The sequence below is a fragment of the Sycon ciliatum genome, chromosome 1, assembly GCF_964019385.1.
Source record: "Sycon ciliatum chromosome 1, ocSycCili1.1, whole genome shotgun sequence".
In the NCBI taxonomy this organism is placed as follows: Eukaryota; Metazoa; Porifera; class Calcarea; order Leucosolenida; family Sycettidae; genus Sycon; species Sycon ciliatum.
In genome coordinates, this window is record NC_088643.1 from 79,924,384 (window position 1) to 79,942,698 (window position 18,315).

Sequence of the window (18,315 nt, forward strand, 5' to 3'; positions counted from 1 at the left end):
AACATTCTTGAAGATTTTCAGTGGAAGGTAAAATCGCTAAAATTAATCGCCGCTAACTGGTCCAGTTTGCCAAAACGCTAAATTTAGCCGCCGCGAAAGTTTGTCGTTTTACAGTACTTGAAAACGCTGTGTACAGCGGCTGCTGCCTGAGAGCTCTGTGTACAGCGGCTGCTGCGAAGCCGGAGAGCTCGAAGACGCCGTGTACGATGGCTGCGGCCGAGAGTTTGAAAACTCTGTGCACGGCGGCTGCTGCGAAGCCAGGGAGCTCAAAAACTCTGCGTACGACTGCTGCGTCAGGGAGTTTGAAAACTCCGTGCACAGCGGCTGAGCCGGTGATGTTGAACTCGGATTTGAAAGGCTCTCTGTAGCTGTGGCCATCAGCCCACGTGGAGGCTTGACCTCGGGGTCATCTGTGAGCGCTGCATATGGGTCCCCGTTAACATGTATGTCGGGCGGACCTTGGTCAACGACGTACTCATGGTACTCGTACGACGGGACGGCCTGGCTCTGCGTTCTTGATCTACGGGACAGAGTAGCTGTAGGTGCACCCAAAGACACTCTGTCACTCGCACTACATGTGGTGCTACTCTGCATGTGTGTGGATTCCTGTTGCATTCGCAACTGCAACTGATCCTGTGCAGTACGCACTGTCCTCGCCGCAGACACAGACTCCAAATACTCTCGTACTCGATCAGGGTTGCGTGAGTACTGTACACCCGTCGCCTCGCTGGTGCACGTACTATTGTAACTGCTCATGCTAGCCAAAACTGTACTCGCACGAGTGGCAGCATCCGTATACTGCTTTTCCAGATCATCAGCATCCCTGCAGAGACTATCAAGCAACACACTGTCCTGACTGGTACTACTACATGTACTGGATAACTCGATGATGATCTCCATCACGGCGTTCATGCCGTTCTCAAGTAAAACAAGATTGTACTTGATCTTGTCTTTATCTACATCTGGTTCGTCGATGGCGACGAGTAGTCCGCGGCGAAGGTTCGTGAAGGTTGCATTCGCCTTCGCCTTGGCGAGCTTCAGCTTCACTGTGTCAGCCATCGTCTGAGAGGCTCGAAGAACCAATTTACATCTGACTCGAAGGACCAATTTACAATTTCTAGAATCAGACTCAAAGATTCATTATTGTAAGGAAATATTTCTCTCTTGTCTCGATGGAGAAAACTCAAAAGAACAAGGTAGTGAAACATGCGGCCAGCGAATCAAGGTACGAGCGTTGCCACGGCGGATCGCCAGCAACGTAGCCAGTGTACGGCGAAAAGAGATAGTGCGGGAAAACAAGAAGGTACAAGGAGAAGGCTGTAAACTCAGGTAAATGCAAGAGAGGAGTTGGTGATAATCAAGAATGGAGAAAGGAAGATCAAAAGAGAGAGAGAGAGAGAGAGAGAGAGAGAGAGAGAGAGAGAGAGATAGAGAGAGATAGAGAGAGAGAGAGAGAGTGACTAGAGAACGAGGCTGTCTGGTGATCGTATGCAATATCTCACACACCTCTTTGCCTCTTTGGGTACCACATGTACCGTATTTCCACAAATAGTAGGCCGGTCTACTATTTTTTCAACCTCGTCCTAGAGAGCGTGTGTGGGCAGGCGTGTGTTTACCGCCATATTGCCAGGTGTGTCTTTACCACCATATTTATCAACCATAAGTACAGCTGCAGTGGTGTCTTCGACTTCATTCGTCCTAACCCGGCCTTATAATCGAGGACGGTCTTGTATTCGAGGACGGTCTTTTATTCTTTCAACCCAGTTTGACCCCGGTCTTCTATTTCTCGCCACACAGTTTTACCCCCGTTCTTCCATTTTCTTCTACACAGTTTGAGCACGGTCTTCTATTTTTCCCCACAGTTTGAGCACGGTCTTCTGTTTTTAACACAAGAACAAAGACTCATTTAGTAGGCCCGGTCTTCTAATCGGAGACGGTCTTTTATTTTTTCAATCGCCCCCTGCCCCGGCCTTGTATACGAGGAAGGCGATGTATACGAGGACGGCCTCTTATTTGCGGAAATACGGTACAGTCAACTTCGCTAATAACGACAGCGGATATAACGACAATTCGCGAATAACGACAGCATTTCCATGCCCAGAGCAAACTCCCTTCTAACCGTAATAAATACAATGAGACTTCGGGTATGACGACACTTCGCGAATAAGGACACTTTTTTGATGCCCCGCCGAGTGTCGTTATAAGCGAAGTTGACTGTATGTACCTCGTTTACTGATTGCATTTCGGAGGGGCCTATTTCTAGAGAGATGATATTGGCAACTGAAAAGGAAAACTGTAAGTTTGTCGCATATTTGTGGACTGCTTCATTAGCCCCTTAGCTACAGCTTAGTTAGGGAAGGTTTTTTTAAGCTCAATGTTAGAACAGAGGCCGCACAGCATGTCTGTGTATGATGGTCCTGACAGGGGTCTATGCAAGCTATCATTTAACAGGATACATTCATTTCGTCTGGTAACTGGTGCCTCCTACCCATGTGCTCATTGTGTTGTTCTGGTGTTATTCACTCTCCACATCTCACTGCCATTGAAGGATGATCTTGAGTCCAGAGAGCAAGCTAATAGCAGAGCGAGGACTTATTGAAGCGAACAGCAGATTTGATGAGGAAAGTGTCCATATGCTGACAGGTAAAGGAAGTTCAAGTCTTGCATGTAAAAGTGAATAGAAGCCTGGCGAGGGTGGATTGTTAGAACAAACACCAGATTCGTATTGTACGTTACTTGGAGACAAGCATGCAAAGGATCTCTATCACTCTGCCCTGGAGACAAGCCATGGCCAGGACAGAAATTATCATGAACAAGGGGGAGAGAGAGGGTGCGCTTGTGTGTGTGCGTGTGTGTGTGTGTGCTTGTGTGCTTGTGCGCATGTGTAGGTTACTGTACACTTCTGGTCAGCCGAATACTACTCCCAAGTGTATTTACTTTGATTCTTTGTTTTCGTCCAGTACCAGTGGTGAGCTGCAACCTGCTCTTGCAACGAAGGTCAGCGTTGGATGAACTGCGTCAGTGCTTTCCAATTGAAGAATGGAGAATAAGCAGTGAAGCTGACCTGCAGCTCACCTGGGATCCATTGGCAGGGTGCATTGAGGAAATGAAGGCCTGTCAATTGAAGACAGAATCCGTTTCAGGAGGTTATGTGGACTGGCAAGCAGACAAAGTGCATGCAAAGCTACAGAAAAGGATGGAAACTGCCTTGCAACAACTGTATGACACCGAGAAAGCCGTATTACCGGCATCCTATGGTAAGAATTCCAAGGCTTCAAAGGGCATGGCGCTGACCAGGGGTATGAAGGTGTTCAAAACATTTTTCTCGACAAAGAGGTTCTGCACCAGCTATTAAAAGTACTACACAATAATATTATGGTGTTTGTATGGCTTGCATGGTACACTATAGTAGTCCTGGATTGTTCTGGCACATCTTTTATTAAAAACTCCTTAGCACAAGCACCCGGGAGCATGAAAGCACCTCCAGGTGCACCCGCACACCTACACCTGCTGATCTAATCGGACGTGCACGTACACCCACCCACGTGCACGCACGCACAAACAACTAGCATGGCATCACACCCGCACAGCCACACACCTGCGCAGCTTACCACACACTTTAGCATGCACAAGCAGACAATGGACATATTGGATTGGGGGTTGCCATAATTTTCTGCATGGCAACCCCCAATCCAGTATGTCCATTGTCTGCTTGTGCGTGCTAAAGTGTGTGGTAAGCTGTGCAGGTTTGTGGTTTTGCGGGTGTGAAGCCATGGGTACCATAGGATGCCGGTAATAAAAGCCATGAGTGATGCACCACGTATGCTCATGGAATGAGAGCTAACATCATGCGCTCTCAGGGCTAGCCGTCTTGGTCACCTAGTCAGGAACCGACCGGACACAAACATGAACGCAGGCTCTAGCCCCCCCCCCCCCTCTCTTTCTCTCTCTCTCTCTCTCTCTCTCTCTCCCTCTCCCTCTCTCTCTCTCCCCTCTCTCTCTCTCTCTCTCTCTCTCTCTCTCTCTCTCTCTCTCTCTCTCTCTCTCTCTCTCTCTCTCTCTCTCTCTCTCTCTCTCTCTCTCTCTCTCTCTCTCTCTCTCTCTCTCTCTCTCTCTCTCTCTCTCTCCCTCCCTCCCTCCCTCCCTCCCTCCCTCCCTCCCTCCCTCCCTCCCTCCCTCCCTCCCTCCCTCCCTCCCTCCCTCCCTCCCTCCCTCCCTCCCTCCCTCCCTCCCTCCCTCCCTCCCTCCCTCCCTCCCTCCCTCTCTCTCTCTCTCTCTCTCTCTCTCTCTCTCTCTCTCTCTCTCTCTCTCTCTCTCTCTCTCTCTCTCTCTCTCTCTCTCTCTCTCTCTCTCTCTCTCTCTCTCTCTCTCTCTCTCTCTCTCTCTCTCTCTCTCTCTCTCTCTCTCTCTCTCTCTCTGGCCCACGAGGTCCATATAAGTGGTCAGGGCATGCACTGGGCGTTTCGTCCAGGGATTAATTGTGGCGGAGTATCCAACACAGGGCATTTGCCAGCTGATTGAAGAGAGCCGGTGAAGACTGTTACGGAATCACAGCCATTCCGTTCCCCGGGACGCAGGACACAAAGGACAAGACTTGTTTGTTTTACATTAAGGCTCAGGAACATCAGGCGGCTGCTCAGCACGCTGCAAGAACAACTTGGCACGCTGGTTCCACAGGTCCGGAACACGGGTGAGAACGTCGGCACGGTTCTCTGCACTGGGCACCCACTCGATTCGTGCACGTACACCAGTTACATCGAGTAGATCAGCAAGGACCTGGAGACGCCGTTGAATGAGAACATCATTCAATCCCTTGGTCCGCACTCGCTGGGCATTGGTGAACACTTGGTCCAACCATGCGGCGACTGTCTTGGAGTCGGGTTTGACCAGCAAATCCCGCACATTCCATGACACTGCAAGCTTGACGCCCTTGATGGCAGCGTCCAACTCAGCCACGTTGATGTGGCGACGATCGCTGACTTGGCGCATCCACGTGCCATCTTCAGCCACGTTACCCCCGATCTCCAACGACGCACCGAGGGCAAGGTCCGAAGCATCGCACCACACAGTAGCAGAACTGGTCAGATCTGCATGCCATACACCACTCACCGGATCATGATTGTGGAGCCTTTGCTGCAGGTCAACACATATCTGCAGCAACTCAGGTGACACTGTGTCATCCCAGCCGCAACTCTCTAGGCATGCCAAACGCTTCGCCATACTGCACGCGGGCCGCAGCCAACCAACGACAGGGTATTGGCTGGTGAGACGCCCACACCACTGGAACACCTTGCGCTTTGTGAGTGGCTCATCAAACGCTGTCTTGACTCCGCCACGACGGCGCCACTCAGTACGGCCATCTGGCGGAGTTGACAACTGCAAGCCGAGAACACAAGAGGTAGGCATTGGTTCCGCAGGCTTGGTCTCCAGCCCATAGCTAGCCAGGCGCGCAGTCACCGTCACTGTCAGGGCAACAGGTACACGAACGTCGTCAATATAGTTGTTGACATCATCAAACTCTCAAGTCACCTAGCGCACAATGATGTCCATAAATTTCGGCGCAATGTTCAGGCCGAATCCCATCCGGGTCATGACGTAAGAGCGACCTCGCCATGCCACGATCTGGTAGCGCAGCAGATCAGGGTGAACACGAACTTGAACGTATGCCTTCTTCAGGTCAACCAGGACATAACCATCAGGGCCCTTGACGCGCCACGACCGCAGCGTCTCGGCACATGCTGGGGCGTCTTGACCAGGACTTGATATCAGTCGTTCGTTCAGTAGCCGGTAGTCCAGACACGGACGGACAGGTGTGCTGGCCTTGTGCGGCTGGCTGACTGCCAACAACGGCAAGACGCATTCCGGAGCACCATGAATAGCCTCGTTGTGAGGCACCATCCACCCAGCATCGATCCAGCCCTGGATCTCTGCACTAAACTTGCGCTCTTCCTCGTCTGTCAGTTTGGAGCGGGAATACTCGCCGATCCCGTGGCCGACTGGTGCATGTGGTGGCTCGCAATCTCGCCACTGCCAGTTGAGGGTCCAGCAACGCTGCGTGGCGTCCCAACGTACTGACCCATCGTCGGACGTCAGGATGATGTCGTCTCCGTCGGTCTGACAGCTGACATGCCGCAGTGGAACGTCGGCCACACTAGCTGTCACGTCGGCATGCTGGCCGAGCGTCACGCAGCACAAGCTGCCATCGTCATCGTAGCGCAAGTGCAGACCCCCACACTGCGCAATAGTGTCAGACCCGAGCAGAACATCAGTGCCGACCACAGACAGACTTGGAACGACAAGAACCTCCATGGCGACAGCGGGGATTCTGACAGAAACATCTTCCCGGACGAACTTCAACTGCGCACTGCCCAGGATACGCAAAGGTTGGCCATCCAGCGCCACCACTGGTTGGCCTGTGTGGGCCGTCACTGGAGTCCCGAGCTGGTCGACCAGTGCTGAGGTCACCAACGTCCGGGTAGAACCAGTGTCTATGACGGACCGTACACGGACTCCCGATGCAGTGTCACAGGACACATCGACAAACACCTTTGGCAATCCTGGCCGTGCCAAATTCGCCATGCACAGGCACCTCTCAGACTGCACTGGCTCTGCAGCTGCTGCCGATGACTGAGTCAAAGAGGCGAGGAACTTGCGGCGCAACCAACAGTCCCTCTTCATATGGCCCTCTTGATCACAAAAGAAGCACATAAGCGGTCTCTGCTCCTTGAACGGATGGCGCTGCTTCTCACTGCCCCTCTTCTGCCGTCCGCCCTTCTGGTACCGGCGGTGCGGACAGTTGCGCTGGACGTGTCCCACCTCATTGCAGTTGAAGCACAAAACACTGGACTGGCGAAATTCCGGAGCAGCAGCGGCAACAGCTCCCGATGCACTGGCACGCTTGCGGCAGGAGTCGTCCGTAGATCGTAGAGCACGGACTTTGGCGACGCACTTAGTGACAGTCAGGCCTGACTCCGTGCTCGCCATGCGCACCTGACGTCCATAATCCAAGGTCAGGCCATCCAACAATTGCTCGAGCAACACCATATCTTTGTCATCGGCACATTTGTGACCGGACAGCGCCAATAAGTGCTTCAGGTTGGTGACGTAAGTATCCGCAGGCTCATCGTCCCGGAGTGTCCGCGCTTTAAATTGTCGGAACGCATCCGTCGGGGGCATGGTCTAAGCAGACTCCAGGGCCTTCTGTACTGCTGATTCACTGGCCTTGTCAGTATCAGACAACTGCTCATACAGGTGGAAGGCATCACCATCCAAAAACAATGGCAACGATGCCATGCGGTCAGTTTCAGTCGACAGTTTCTGTAGTCAGCACAGAACCAAAAACTTCCTCCAAAACAACTGGAAGTCCTCGCCTTTTCCTTTAAACGCTCTCAAGTAACCATCCATTTTTATGGATGCCATGGTTACACTGCCACTGCACTGGTGTAGCTCAAACCAACACCACAAACACTACAAATACTAAAATTCACTCGACTGCCTCCTGCAGTTCCACACGAGCACTCAACCGGTCCTGAGGCTCTGTTCGATCGGGTTTCGGTGCCAAGACCGTAGCCCGAATGGCAGCACTTTGTCAAAATAGTATTGCCCATCCCAAGCCATGCCCAGTAACGGCCAGTCAAGTGGGTGGACCAGGACGTTGCGGAACGTGTGGCGGATGTAGACCTTGTACATCAGCACGCCCTTGGCATGACAAAGACATGAGCCACAATGACGTCCACTGTGATGTACTAGAGACTGTACTGCTTGTCGTGGATGCCATCGTTGATACTGGTGCCTGTAGGCGCTGAGAGATGCAAGATTGCTAGAGATAGCTACAGCATTAGGATTATGCACACTGCAAGCAAGAAGGCTGGGGCTATTCACACCAGGATTACCATTAGCTACCTCACCGGGAGAGGATATGGTACCTGATTGGGGTTATTCACACCAGTACTAGAGCTTGCCACCCCACTAGGAAAGGAAGGCACGACAACAACACTTGACACAGTTACAGGGGTAAGGAAGCTAGTAGGCACACGTGTAGATCTACTACTCACACCCGTACCTGTCGGCGACAACTCCTTCATGTGGACCCGGGGACTGGAAACGGTGGCTGAGGCAGCTGTGCAGGATGGACGGGATGCTGACTCCGCCGGACCTATGGCTGCAGGGGCGACGGCCTTGACAGCCGCCTGGACTGACAGGGCGGTCAGTCCCTGAAGGGTAGCCTGTTGAGCACTCGAAAAGCCAGATGCCGAGGCCGGCTTGGCCGGGGAGCTGGGGGTGCTATGGCAGGAGCTGCTCGAGCACCCATGCTGCGGGTTGATACCCGACGATTGCTCATACTGGAATGGGAGAAAGGAAAAAATTGTGGAAAGACGAAAACTGCGCCTTGACAAACAAACTGCAACTGCAAAGAATGCTCCTTTGCACGAAGACAGTTCACCAAAACAAGTCTCCAAATTTGATGCCATATCGGCCGCAGTCAGCTAAAACATGTCTTCGGGGTTTTGTAAGACATGACGGAATGAAGAATTGTTTCTTTCGAGCGCGTTCACGCTGTGCTTCATTCATCAACTGGTGGCGATAGCATCTTGTCGACATTTGTTGTTAATCTTTTTAGGCGGTTTAGTTCAAACAGCTGGCGAGCAAAGTGACAATTTTCTGGAATTTTTTTATATTTCACTCTAAGACATGTTTTAGCTAGCGCTGTTGCCCATCTCTACAATTGTCCGTAAATTTGGCCAGGCCACAAGCTGAGCACGCAGCCTCGCTGTGTGTGTTGTGTGTGTGTGTGTGTGTGTGTGTGTGTGTGTGTGTGCCTGGCCTATCTAGGCGTTGCCGGGCAAAGTCCACCTTTTCTTATTTCATTCTGCCATGAGCTCCGCTCACGACTACATGTACCTTTTCTACGATATGCCCTTCAGTTGATTTACCAGGACGTTCTGGTGGAGTACTGTATATAATTGGTTAGAAATACACTGCTGGTTCTAGTTTTTGCTTTTGACTGCCTCTCGTGTTCACCCCTGTGTGTCTCTTGTTTCCCTTCAAGTTGCTGGTGACGGGCACCTTGGCAGGATCAGTACAGGCTGCAGTACAGGCAAACCAGTATACCAATCCACAACCAGCCATTCAGAACGGCACCTGCCTACATCAGAAGCTCCACGCGATTATGATAGTGGCAGTCAGGCAAGCAATTTCCCCATGCTGCCAATTCAGCCCGGGGCTAGTTTAGACAACTTTCTCCTTCTGCGAGATGTTCCTGATGTATCCACCAGCAGTGAGCAGGTCTGCAGCTCACAAGCCGGCACTCACTCGAAAGTCGATGCTTCCAAGAGCGCCGGGTCCACGCTACGAGCGGTACCTTCCCATGACAGTGACGAGTTGAGACATTCTGCTGCCAAGGTCACCGGTGCTACCACGAACAGCAAGGGGCCGTCGGTGGCCCGTAGTATCAAGTATGTCAGGATGGAAGGTAAATCTTGATGATATGATTTTGATTATAATACGCTTGTGTTGTTATTCCTTGCTCAGCATCGTGCGTTAGCAAGCCACAGGTTCAAAGTTGCCTTCATGGCATGTCAGCTGCGCATGCACATAAACTGTACAGCAACTACAGTAACATGAAGTGCTGAAGGACGAGCTGCTGACGAGCAACCAGGCATACATATTTTTTAATGTGCCTTGCTGGAAGCAAAGACTTGGTGACACTAGTGTCTTTTTCACGTTGCATTGAATACACAGTATATGTTAGATATTGCATGCGTCTTCACTCTGTACATTGACTCTTGATTTGACGGCTGCATGCATCTCTTGTACTTATGGCTACTGTGTGTTACCGTCGGACAACATTACGATTTATTGTTACATGTACGTTCTATGTCAAGTCAACCCTGTTCCCATTCGTTTTCTAGTTCTATACTTACTGCCATGACTTGTCCCGTTTATGGTTATACAGTCTTCTTCTTTTCCTGTCGTATTGCTTTCGTTTACCGGAGACTTCTACGGTATGTCTCTATTCGCCTCCACGATGTCCTTATCCTGACACTAGCATTTTCTGCGTCGCGTACGGCTGGTGGGAATATCTACCCCAGCCGTCATGATGTAGACGCTTCCTCATCATAACTACTTGGAGGACAGTCACGAGTTTGAGTATCTCTGATACTAATGATAATGATTCTTACTGAAGTATGAGGAGAATTGTTTCCGAGTGGAAAGACACTGAGTGTCTGTGTGTAATAACTAAATGAGCTCAACGAAGAGCCAAAACGTCCTTTAGGATTCTACTACTACTAGTACGGGCAGAACCAGAGTAGGATCTCTAAAATTGGTCCTTCGAGCCGGATTCAATGGATGCGAGGTCGAGAAAGGCTGACCAGAGTGTCGCCTTCGCCAAAGCAAGAATCGCGGTTCTGAACGATATCGAAAATGGATCACCTGTAAGTGCTGTCAAACTGTCACTCGTGGAGCTGGACCTAAAAGTACATTGCTTGCTTAGTACATTGCGGGAGGATCCAGACTTGTTCGAGGAGTATGTAGCAACACAAGAAATGTATGCAAACACAGTGGCTATGGTTAGTGAGTACATGTACGGAATTTGTTCAAACTACAACAGTTCACGTGCGAGCTCTATAAGCGGTGTACAGTACACCCGGAATGCCGATAAGGTGAAAGCATACTTAGCGAGTCTAGATAAGGACACGGATCACGCACCAGGAGCTGCAGGCCTTGTCCTGAGCGGCCATATGCAGCAAACAGACAGCACGAGTCGTGCACAGGCAGACGCACAGGTTCCCGAAACGGGCGAGAGTGCGCCGTTATGCGAACCCGCTGGTGATCAGACGGCTTTACAAGGCTATGGTCATCATCAAAAGGCAGATACGAAGGATCGGCAAGAGTATCCAAACGACGTAGAAGGTGCAACTGCAAATAGTGATACAACGTGGGCGAACGCTTTCGTGCCAGACATTGCTACGCCAGTGATTGTTCCAGAAAGCACCGAGTATATGATTGAGAATGCACAGCAGTTCAACACTGGGACAGCACCATTGGCCCACACCAACAACTCCATGGACACATTGTGGCAACCTGGCAAACAGACCCCAGAGACTGCATCGCAACCTGTGTCTAGGATGCAATCACAGCGCACACGCATGCAGTACACACACACACAGCCTTTGTATGTGTCGCAGTCTTTGTCGCAGCCCTTGCCTTCATGTATGTCACAACCGTTGTCTGCGTATCAGTACTTGTCGCTGCCTGTGTCGCAGCAGTCGCTGCCCGTGTTGCAGCAGTCGCTGCCTGTATCGCAGCAGTCGCTGCCCGTGTTGCAGCAGTCGCTGCCTGTATCGCAGCAGTCGCTGCCCGTGTCGCAGCACTCGTTGCCGCCGTTGTCTGCGTCTCAGTCTTTGCCGTTGCCTGTGTCGCAGCAGTCGCTGCCCGTGTCGCAGCAGTCGCTGCCCGTGTCGCAGCAGACGCTGCCCGTGTTGCAGCAGTCGCTGCCTGTATCGCAGCAGTCGCTGCCCGTGTCGCAGCAGTCGTTGCCGCCATTGTCGGCAGATCAGTCTTTGCCGTTGCCTGTGTCGCAGCACTCGTTGCCGCCGTTGTACGCGTCCCAGTCGGTCTATGTGCCGAAGTCATCGCAGCCTTTGTCTACGTTGCAGCCGTCGTCTATGCCGCAGCCGTTATCACGCATGCTACCGCCGCAGCGGTTTTCCACGCCGCTACCGAGGCCCAGGCCACAGCCGTTGTCTGGGCTACAACAACAGCAGCAGCAGCGGCAACAACTACAGCAACAGCAACAGCAGCAACAGCGGCAGCGGCAACAACAACAACAACAGCAGCAGCAGCAGCAGCAGCGTCAACAGCAACAATACCAGCAGCAGCAACCCGCGCAGACCAGTTGGTCTGGAATGACAGCCAGCTCAACATCGTCAACAGCAGCACCAACAGACGTGTACCGACACCTGAAGAAAGTGAAGATACCTACGTTTAGTGGTGATAAAACAGCATACAGAACATGGAAAGCAGCATTCTCGGTTTGCGTTGAGCAGCAAGATTTATCGCCAGAGCTGAAATTATTGCAACTACGTCAGTGTTTGACGGGCTCAGCATTGAAAGCGATAGAATCTTATGGATACTCAGCAGCAGCGTACACCGCAGCAATCAGGCGTCTAGAACAGAAGTTTGGTGGCGATAGAAGACAGACAGCAGTGCATACAGAGGCGCTGGCGCGGCTACCAGTGATACGAATGGAACGAGCTGCCCAGGATCTGGAGAAGTTCGCTGATCTTCTCCAAGTAGCTGTCATTCACCTAGAAGACGCCGGACGCAGCCAGGAACTTCAGGCTGGTGCATTCTATCAGCAGCTCCTGAAGAAACTGCCACAGTCTCTCTTGACGCAGTACTACCGCCAGATGACAGAAAGAGGTGAAGCGGAGACGGTATGCACTCTGCTGGCCTGGGCATTAAGAGAAGCGGACTACAGAACAACAGCACAGGAGACACTCACTGGCATCACCACACAGCCTGAGGGGACCAGTACACGCAACAAACAGACCTACAGAGAACAGCCAACAGCAGCAGCATTAGCAGCCTTTACGTCCCCGGCAAGTGCCAGTTGCGTGTTCTGTGGACAGAGTCATGAGACGGCCAGGTGCTCTGTCGTTACAAACACAGAGAAGCGGAAGGACATAGTTAAGAGCAACGGAAGGTGCTTTCTGTGTCTGAAACCGAACCACATAATCCGTCACTGTCAGTCGAAGTTGAAATGCGCCAAGTGCCAACGTCGACACCACACTACCCTGTGTGACTCAACATCTGACAGGCCATCACCTGTGACACCACCCACGTCGCGCTATGAAAAGAAGCCGGCCGCTAACAACCAGTCTAGGGCAGCATCGGCTCCAAGCAAGAAGGAACCTACCAATCCATCCGCCAGCAGCGTTACCCTGTCGTCTGTCAGCGCTCTGACATCATCTAGCAAGGACAACAATATGGTTTTGCTGCAGACCGCTAAAGCTATAGTTGCACCAGGCTTACCAGTCCGAGAAAACGGGATCCCTGTGAGGTTGTTGTTCGACGGAGGGAGCCAGCGCTCATTCGTGACACGTGATGTGCAAAGGCGGCTGGACCTAAAGACAGACAGGCAGGAAGGCTTGAATGTCAATGCCTTCGGTGATTGCTCTGTTGGGGACAGCGGTTTAAGAGACGTGGTGAATCTGACCGTACAGAGTACGGAGGGAGACCCCCTGCAGCTGGAGTGTATCGTGATTGAATCAATTTGTGCACCAGTCCAGAACCAGCACCCTGCACAAGCAGTCCAGTGCTGCGGTGCGCTACAAGGCCTCACACTGGCAGACGACAGCGACGGCACAGCCACAATTGATCTATTGATTGGAGCCGATCAGTACTGGCAATTTATGATGGGCAAGACGATCACGACGGCCTCTGGTCCGACAGCCATCCGTACGCGTCTTGGCTGGGTCTTGTCTGGTCCTGCATCAGGCCCAACAACTAGTACGACAGGTACATGCCTCGCTACTGAGGTGCACAGCTTAACGACGACAGCGCAGGTCCTTGATCAGCAGCTTCAACAATCCTGGGAGCTGGAGTCTCTTGGGATACATCCAACAACGGAGAATCAAGTCCATGCAACGCTACCTGACAACTTCCGATTCAGCAATATCGAGGAAGTCAAGAACCCGGAATTTGGTGATGTGAGAGATATACACTATGCGCCACATCAAGCCGTTGGTGGAGAAGATAGGACCACGACAAGAGTGCGTGTTGTGTACGATGCGTCATTCCGCTCAGGCAAGGGCCCGTCGATCAACGTCTGCCTCAACACGGAGCCCCATCTGCTGGAGAAGCCCCATCTGCTTGAGAAGCCCCCCTGGTGGGGCGAGTTCTTTGAGAGAATGGTGAGATGCGTCAAGCGTTGTCTCAAGAAGATCCTACACCTTTGATTGCAATATCATAAGTATTCGTTGTTGAGCTACAATACATGCATTCGTTCAGCCTTATGTATCTCAACGGAGGGAGTGTTAGATATTGTACCTCAACGGAGGGAGTGTTAGATATTGCATGCGTCTTCACTCTGTACATTGACTCTTGATTTGACGGCTGCATGCATCTCTTGTACTTATGGCTACTGTGTGTTACCGTCGGACAACATTACGATTTATTGTTACATGTACGTTCTATGTCAAGTCAACCCTGTTCCCATTCGTTTTCTAGTTCTATACTTACTGCCATGACTTGTCCCGTTTATGGTTATACAGTCTTCTTCTTTTCCTGTCGTATTGCTTTCGTTTACCGGAGACTTCTACGGTATGTCTCTATTCGCCTCCACGATGTCCTTATCCTGACACTAGCATTTTCTGCGTCGCGTACGGCTGGTGGGAATATCTACCCCAGCCGTCATGATGTAGACGCTTCCTCATCATAACTACTTGGAGGACAGTCACGAGTTTGAGTATCTCTGATACTAATGATAATGATTCTTACTGAAGTATGAGGAGAATTGTTTCCGAGTGGAAAGACACTGAGTGTCTGTGTGTAATAACTAAATGAGCTCAACGAAGAGCCAAAACGTCCTTTAGGATTCTACTACTACTAGTACGGGCAGAACCAGAGTAGGATCTCTAAAAGTATACATGTACTGCATGAATGTACAAGAACAGAACGAGAACAAAGATACTGGAGTCTTATTACAAATCTGTACTGCATCAAACGTATTGGCACAAGTAGGCGACTGTTCAAAGTCCTTCCTCTATACGCAGCTGTAGCACAATTTGAGCAGTCTAAGACGACTTTCTGTGGAATTGATTGTGTTGACTAACGTTGTAGACATGAAAGAATTGCATTGCCTTCCCTGGATGTTCTTGACACAGGCGTCTTTCTTCAGCTTTATAATCGACTGCGAAGCCAAGCACAAGTGCTTCTGCTTCAGATTCAGAGTCAGAGATCTTTGCTGAACGGTGTCACAATGGATACGATCTCCGTGGATCAAGTCCTGTTCTTTGTCAATTCCTGGAAACAAGATGGTGAGCATGACGTTTATGTCAAGGAAGTATTCGATATGGAATCTGCAATTGCAGACAGCGTGATTGGGGCAATCTTCAGTTGGGACCTTTTTGTAATCATTTGACTATCTTCTGCTTGGCTGTGTACATGATATTCGTTGAGTTTTCTGGCTGACTCTAGTGTAAGCTGTAAAATGTTAAATCTTAACTCCAGTCTTGTGTCTGCTCTGCGTTTTCTCACACCCAGATGATGAAGAGAGTAGTACTCATGGCAACTATCTAGTTCGGCTACTGTGCATTCTGGAAACCTGTGACAGTCTCCTTCAATGCAGCCTGCCCACAGCCATTTGTAAGACAGATTGTCTAATCGCCAGAGTACTCCCCTTTGACACACACACACATACATGTCCATGTTCTACTGCATTTTTTTGTTCCAGTAAACGGGGGGGGGGGGGTTACTGGACCTGACTGGCTGCTTAGCCATTGGGCTACCTCAACCATTAGCTTTTCAAGAAAACATTCGTCAGTCGAAGGAAGTAAAAGTTTAAAAAAATAAAATTCAACTGGTAAATCGCAAGTTTACGCTTCATTAGGATCCTTTCGAATCAAGTAGGTTACCTAAGGTAAATTCAGGTTTGGGAGTCCCGAAACAAGAAAATCAATTCAAGATCAAAGCAAACTAAATGTTAGCCCCTGCACCCGTCAACATGCAAGCACCTCCAAGTGCACCCGCACGCCCAGCTTGGGCACTCGTGCACTCATGCAGACAGACGCAAGCGCACACATGCACGCACACGCCACTGGTGTACCCATGCTCTGACACGCAGACACCCGCACAACGTACCGCTCACTATGGCGTGCACAAACATACAATAGACACATTGGGTTGGGGGTTGCCATGATTTCTTTTGGACAATTCAAATATTCAAGAATATGCTCTTTGATAATAATTGATTGAGTAAAGATGCATGCCTGAAACTAGCATCCGCCCGCCAAGGGCGCACAAATGGCCACCGCGGCCCGCCAAGGGCTAAACTAGCATACTGCCCACCGAGGGCGCCCGAATGGCTAAACTAGCCTACTGCCCACCGAGGGCGCGCAAATGGCCGCCGAGGCCAGCAAACCACCCGCCGAGGGCTAAACTAGCATACTGCCCACCGAGGGCACACACATGGCCGCCGAGGCCAGCAAACCGCCCGCCGAGGGGTAAACTAGTATACTGCCCACCGAGGGCGCTCAAATGGCCGCCGCGGCCAGCAAACCGCCCGTCGAGGGCTAAACCAGCAGACAACCCATCGAGGGTGCGCAAATTGCCACCGAGGGCACACAAACGGCCACCGAGGCCAGCCAATCGCCCACCAAGGGCTTACACGACTGCCTGGCATCAGGCGTCACAACATACAGACATAATAGGAGGCCCGTTTGCCCCAAAAAGATAGTAGTCCTAGAAACCATGGCATCCCGTTCCCCGCAACCCACAACGAGCTAGCTTTGTGACCACAGCTGCAGGTGCCGCGAATTCCTCACAATAATACCGCGCCCGTGCAGGCATACACACACTAGTTATCATGGCGAGCGCCGCTCAATAACTTACAAGCTAGGCATCTCGGCTGCCTGCCGCACATAACTTTCGCATGCAGAGCTTCTCCAGCGGCCCGCCCGCTTTACTTGCCATTCACTTGCCCCACGCTGAGCCATGAGTGAAGCGCCACCGATACGCATGGAGTGAGAGCTGACCTCGTTCGTCCTCAGGGCTAGCCACAGAATCTTGGTCAGTTCCTCCCTGGTCAGAAACCGGCCAGACGCAAACACAAACACTGGCTTCGTCGCCTCTCTCTGACCCGCAAGGTCCAGATAGGCGGTCAGGGCACGCACAGGGCAGAAGTCATCGCGCGTCTCGCGCAGCTGTACTTGGCCACCGTCACCCAGCTGGGCTGTCTTCGTCACCCGCAAGCGGACGACTGCCGATGATGCCTGGACGCTGATCTGCTGCCAGGTTAGCGTGCGCGTGCTATCGACTCTTGTTGCATGCGGTGCCAGGAACTCACTCGCCCGCAGGAGGCCGTGGAACGCTGTCAAGACACTGGCCCAGATCATTGCGCGGTCCGACTCGCTGTAGTTGGACCGGAGTAGGAAATGCTGTAAGTCGGCCAGATCTTGCCCAGTGAGACCTCTCCGCGTCGTGGTTGCGGGACCCTGCCTCTCTCAAGGCCCTTGAGAACTGCAGAAAGACGGACGGACTGCATACAAGTCACAGGAACACGCTTGCACAGCAAATAATACCGTACCGCTGACAAATACACACGCACAGTCGCCACACACCTCGTACGAGACAGCTCGGTAGCAAATAATACGATATCCTCCTTAGAGGGTGCAAGGGGATTGACAATATGTTTAACGCAATAATCATTGAAGGCATCAATGCCAGTGGAGAACGTTCTCGCTGAGCGTTCTGACACTGAACCTGCTACAAGGGCATCAGCCTCGAGGCCTAGAGCAGCACGGTCGGGCAGGGGCATGGCACTGGCGAAGCAGCCGCCGTTGGCGCCAGTTGACGGAAGCGGGTCAGCTGCAAGCGAGAAAGAGCATCAGCAATGCCGTTATTAGTACCAGCAATATGGCGGATATACAATATGAAATTGTGCCTAGCGGCAACAGCTAACATAAAGCGGATCAACGCCATGGCCTGCTTGTTCCTACATGAACCATTCTTCCAAGCTCTAACTACCGCCTCGTTATCGCAATGAAACAGCAGCTTCTTCCCTGCCCAGCACGGACCCCAAATGCAGCAAGCTAGGGCAATGGGAACCATTTCTCTAACCATAATAACGCTTAGCTGAGGAGATTCAAACTCCTCCGGCCACTTCCCAAAAAACCAGTCGCCCTGGAAGTAGCCCCCGTAGCCCTCGCCGGAGGCATCTGTGAACAACTGGAGGTCAGGAGAACGGGACCAGGCCTGGTCGTGGAATAAGGACTTCCCATTCCAGTCGGCCGCAAAGCGATGCCACCAGGCGATGTCGAGGCGCGCTTCCTCATCGATCGGGATCCGGGCAGACATGGAGGAAGCCGTTGTGCTGAGGTCAATGAGGCGCCGAATGAACGTGCGGCCCGGGGGGACCACCTTGGCGGCGAAGGACAGCGTGCCTATGAGGGACAGGAGCTCACGCTTGGAGCAGTCGGTGCACTGGAGCCAAGTTGCCAGAGCTGTGTGGAGGGTGGACAACTTGTCCCGGGGGGAGCCGAGTCGCCTGCTCCACACTGTCAACTTCGATCCCCAGCACAGTCATCACAG

The 18,315-nt window shown here is 51.8% G+C and overlaps 1 protein-coding gene across 2 annotated transcripts in view; it reads left to right on the forward strand.

Moving 5' to 3' along the window:
• The window catches only part of LOC135805732 (uncharacterized), a 54,397-nt gene that overhangs the window by 19,379 nt on the left and 16,703 nt on the right, over positions 1-18,315 (forward strand). For both annotated transcript variants that reach the window (XM_065319818.1, XM_065319819.1), the window contains 5 exons: positions 2,549-2,643; positions 2,961-3,257; positions 9,050-9,472; positions 14,892-15,044; positions 15,271-15,372. In XM_065319818.1, coding sequence (XP_065175890.1) covers positions 2,549-2,643; positions 2,961-3,257; positions 9,050-9,472; positions 14,892-15,044; positions 15,271-15,372 — 1,070 coding nt within the window. The remainder of the gene's footprint in view (positions 1-2,548; positions 2,644-2,960; positions 3,258-9,049; positions 9,473-14,891; positions 15,045-15,270; positions 15,373-18,315) is intronic.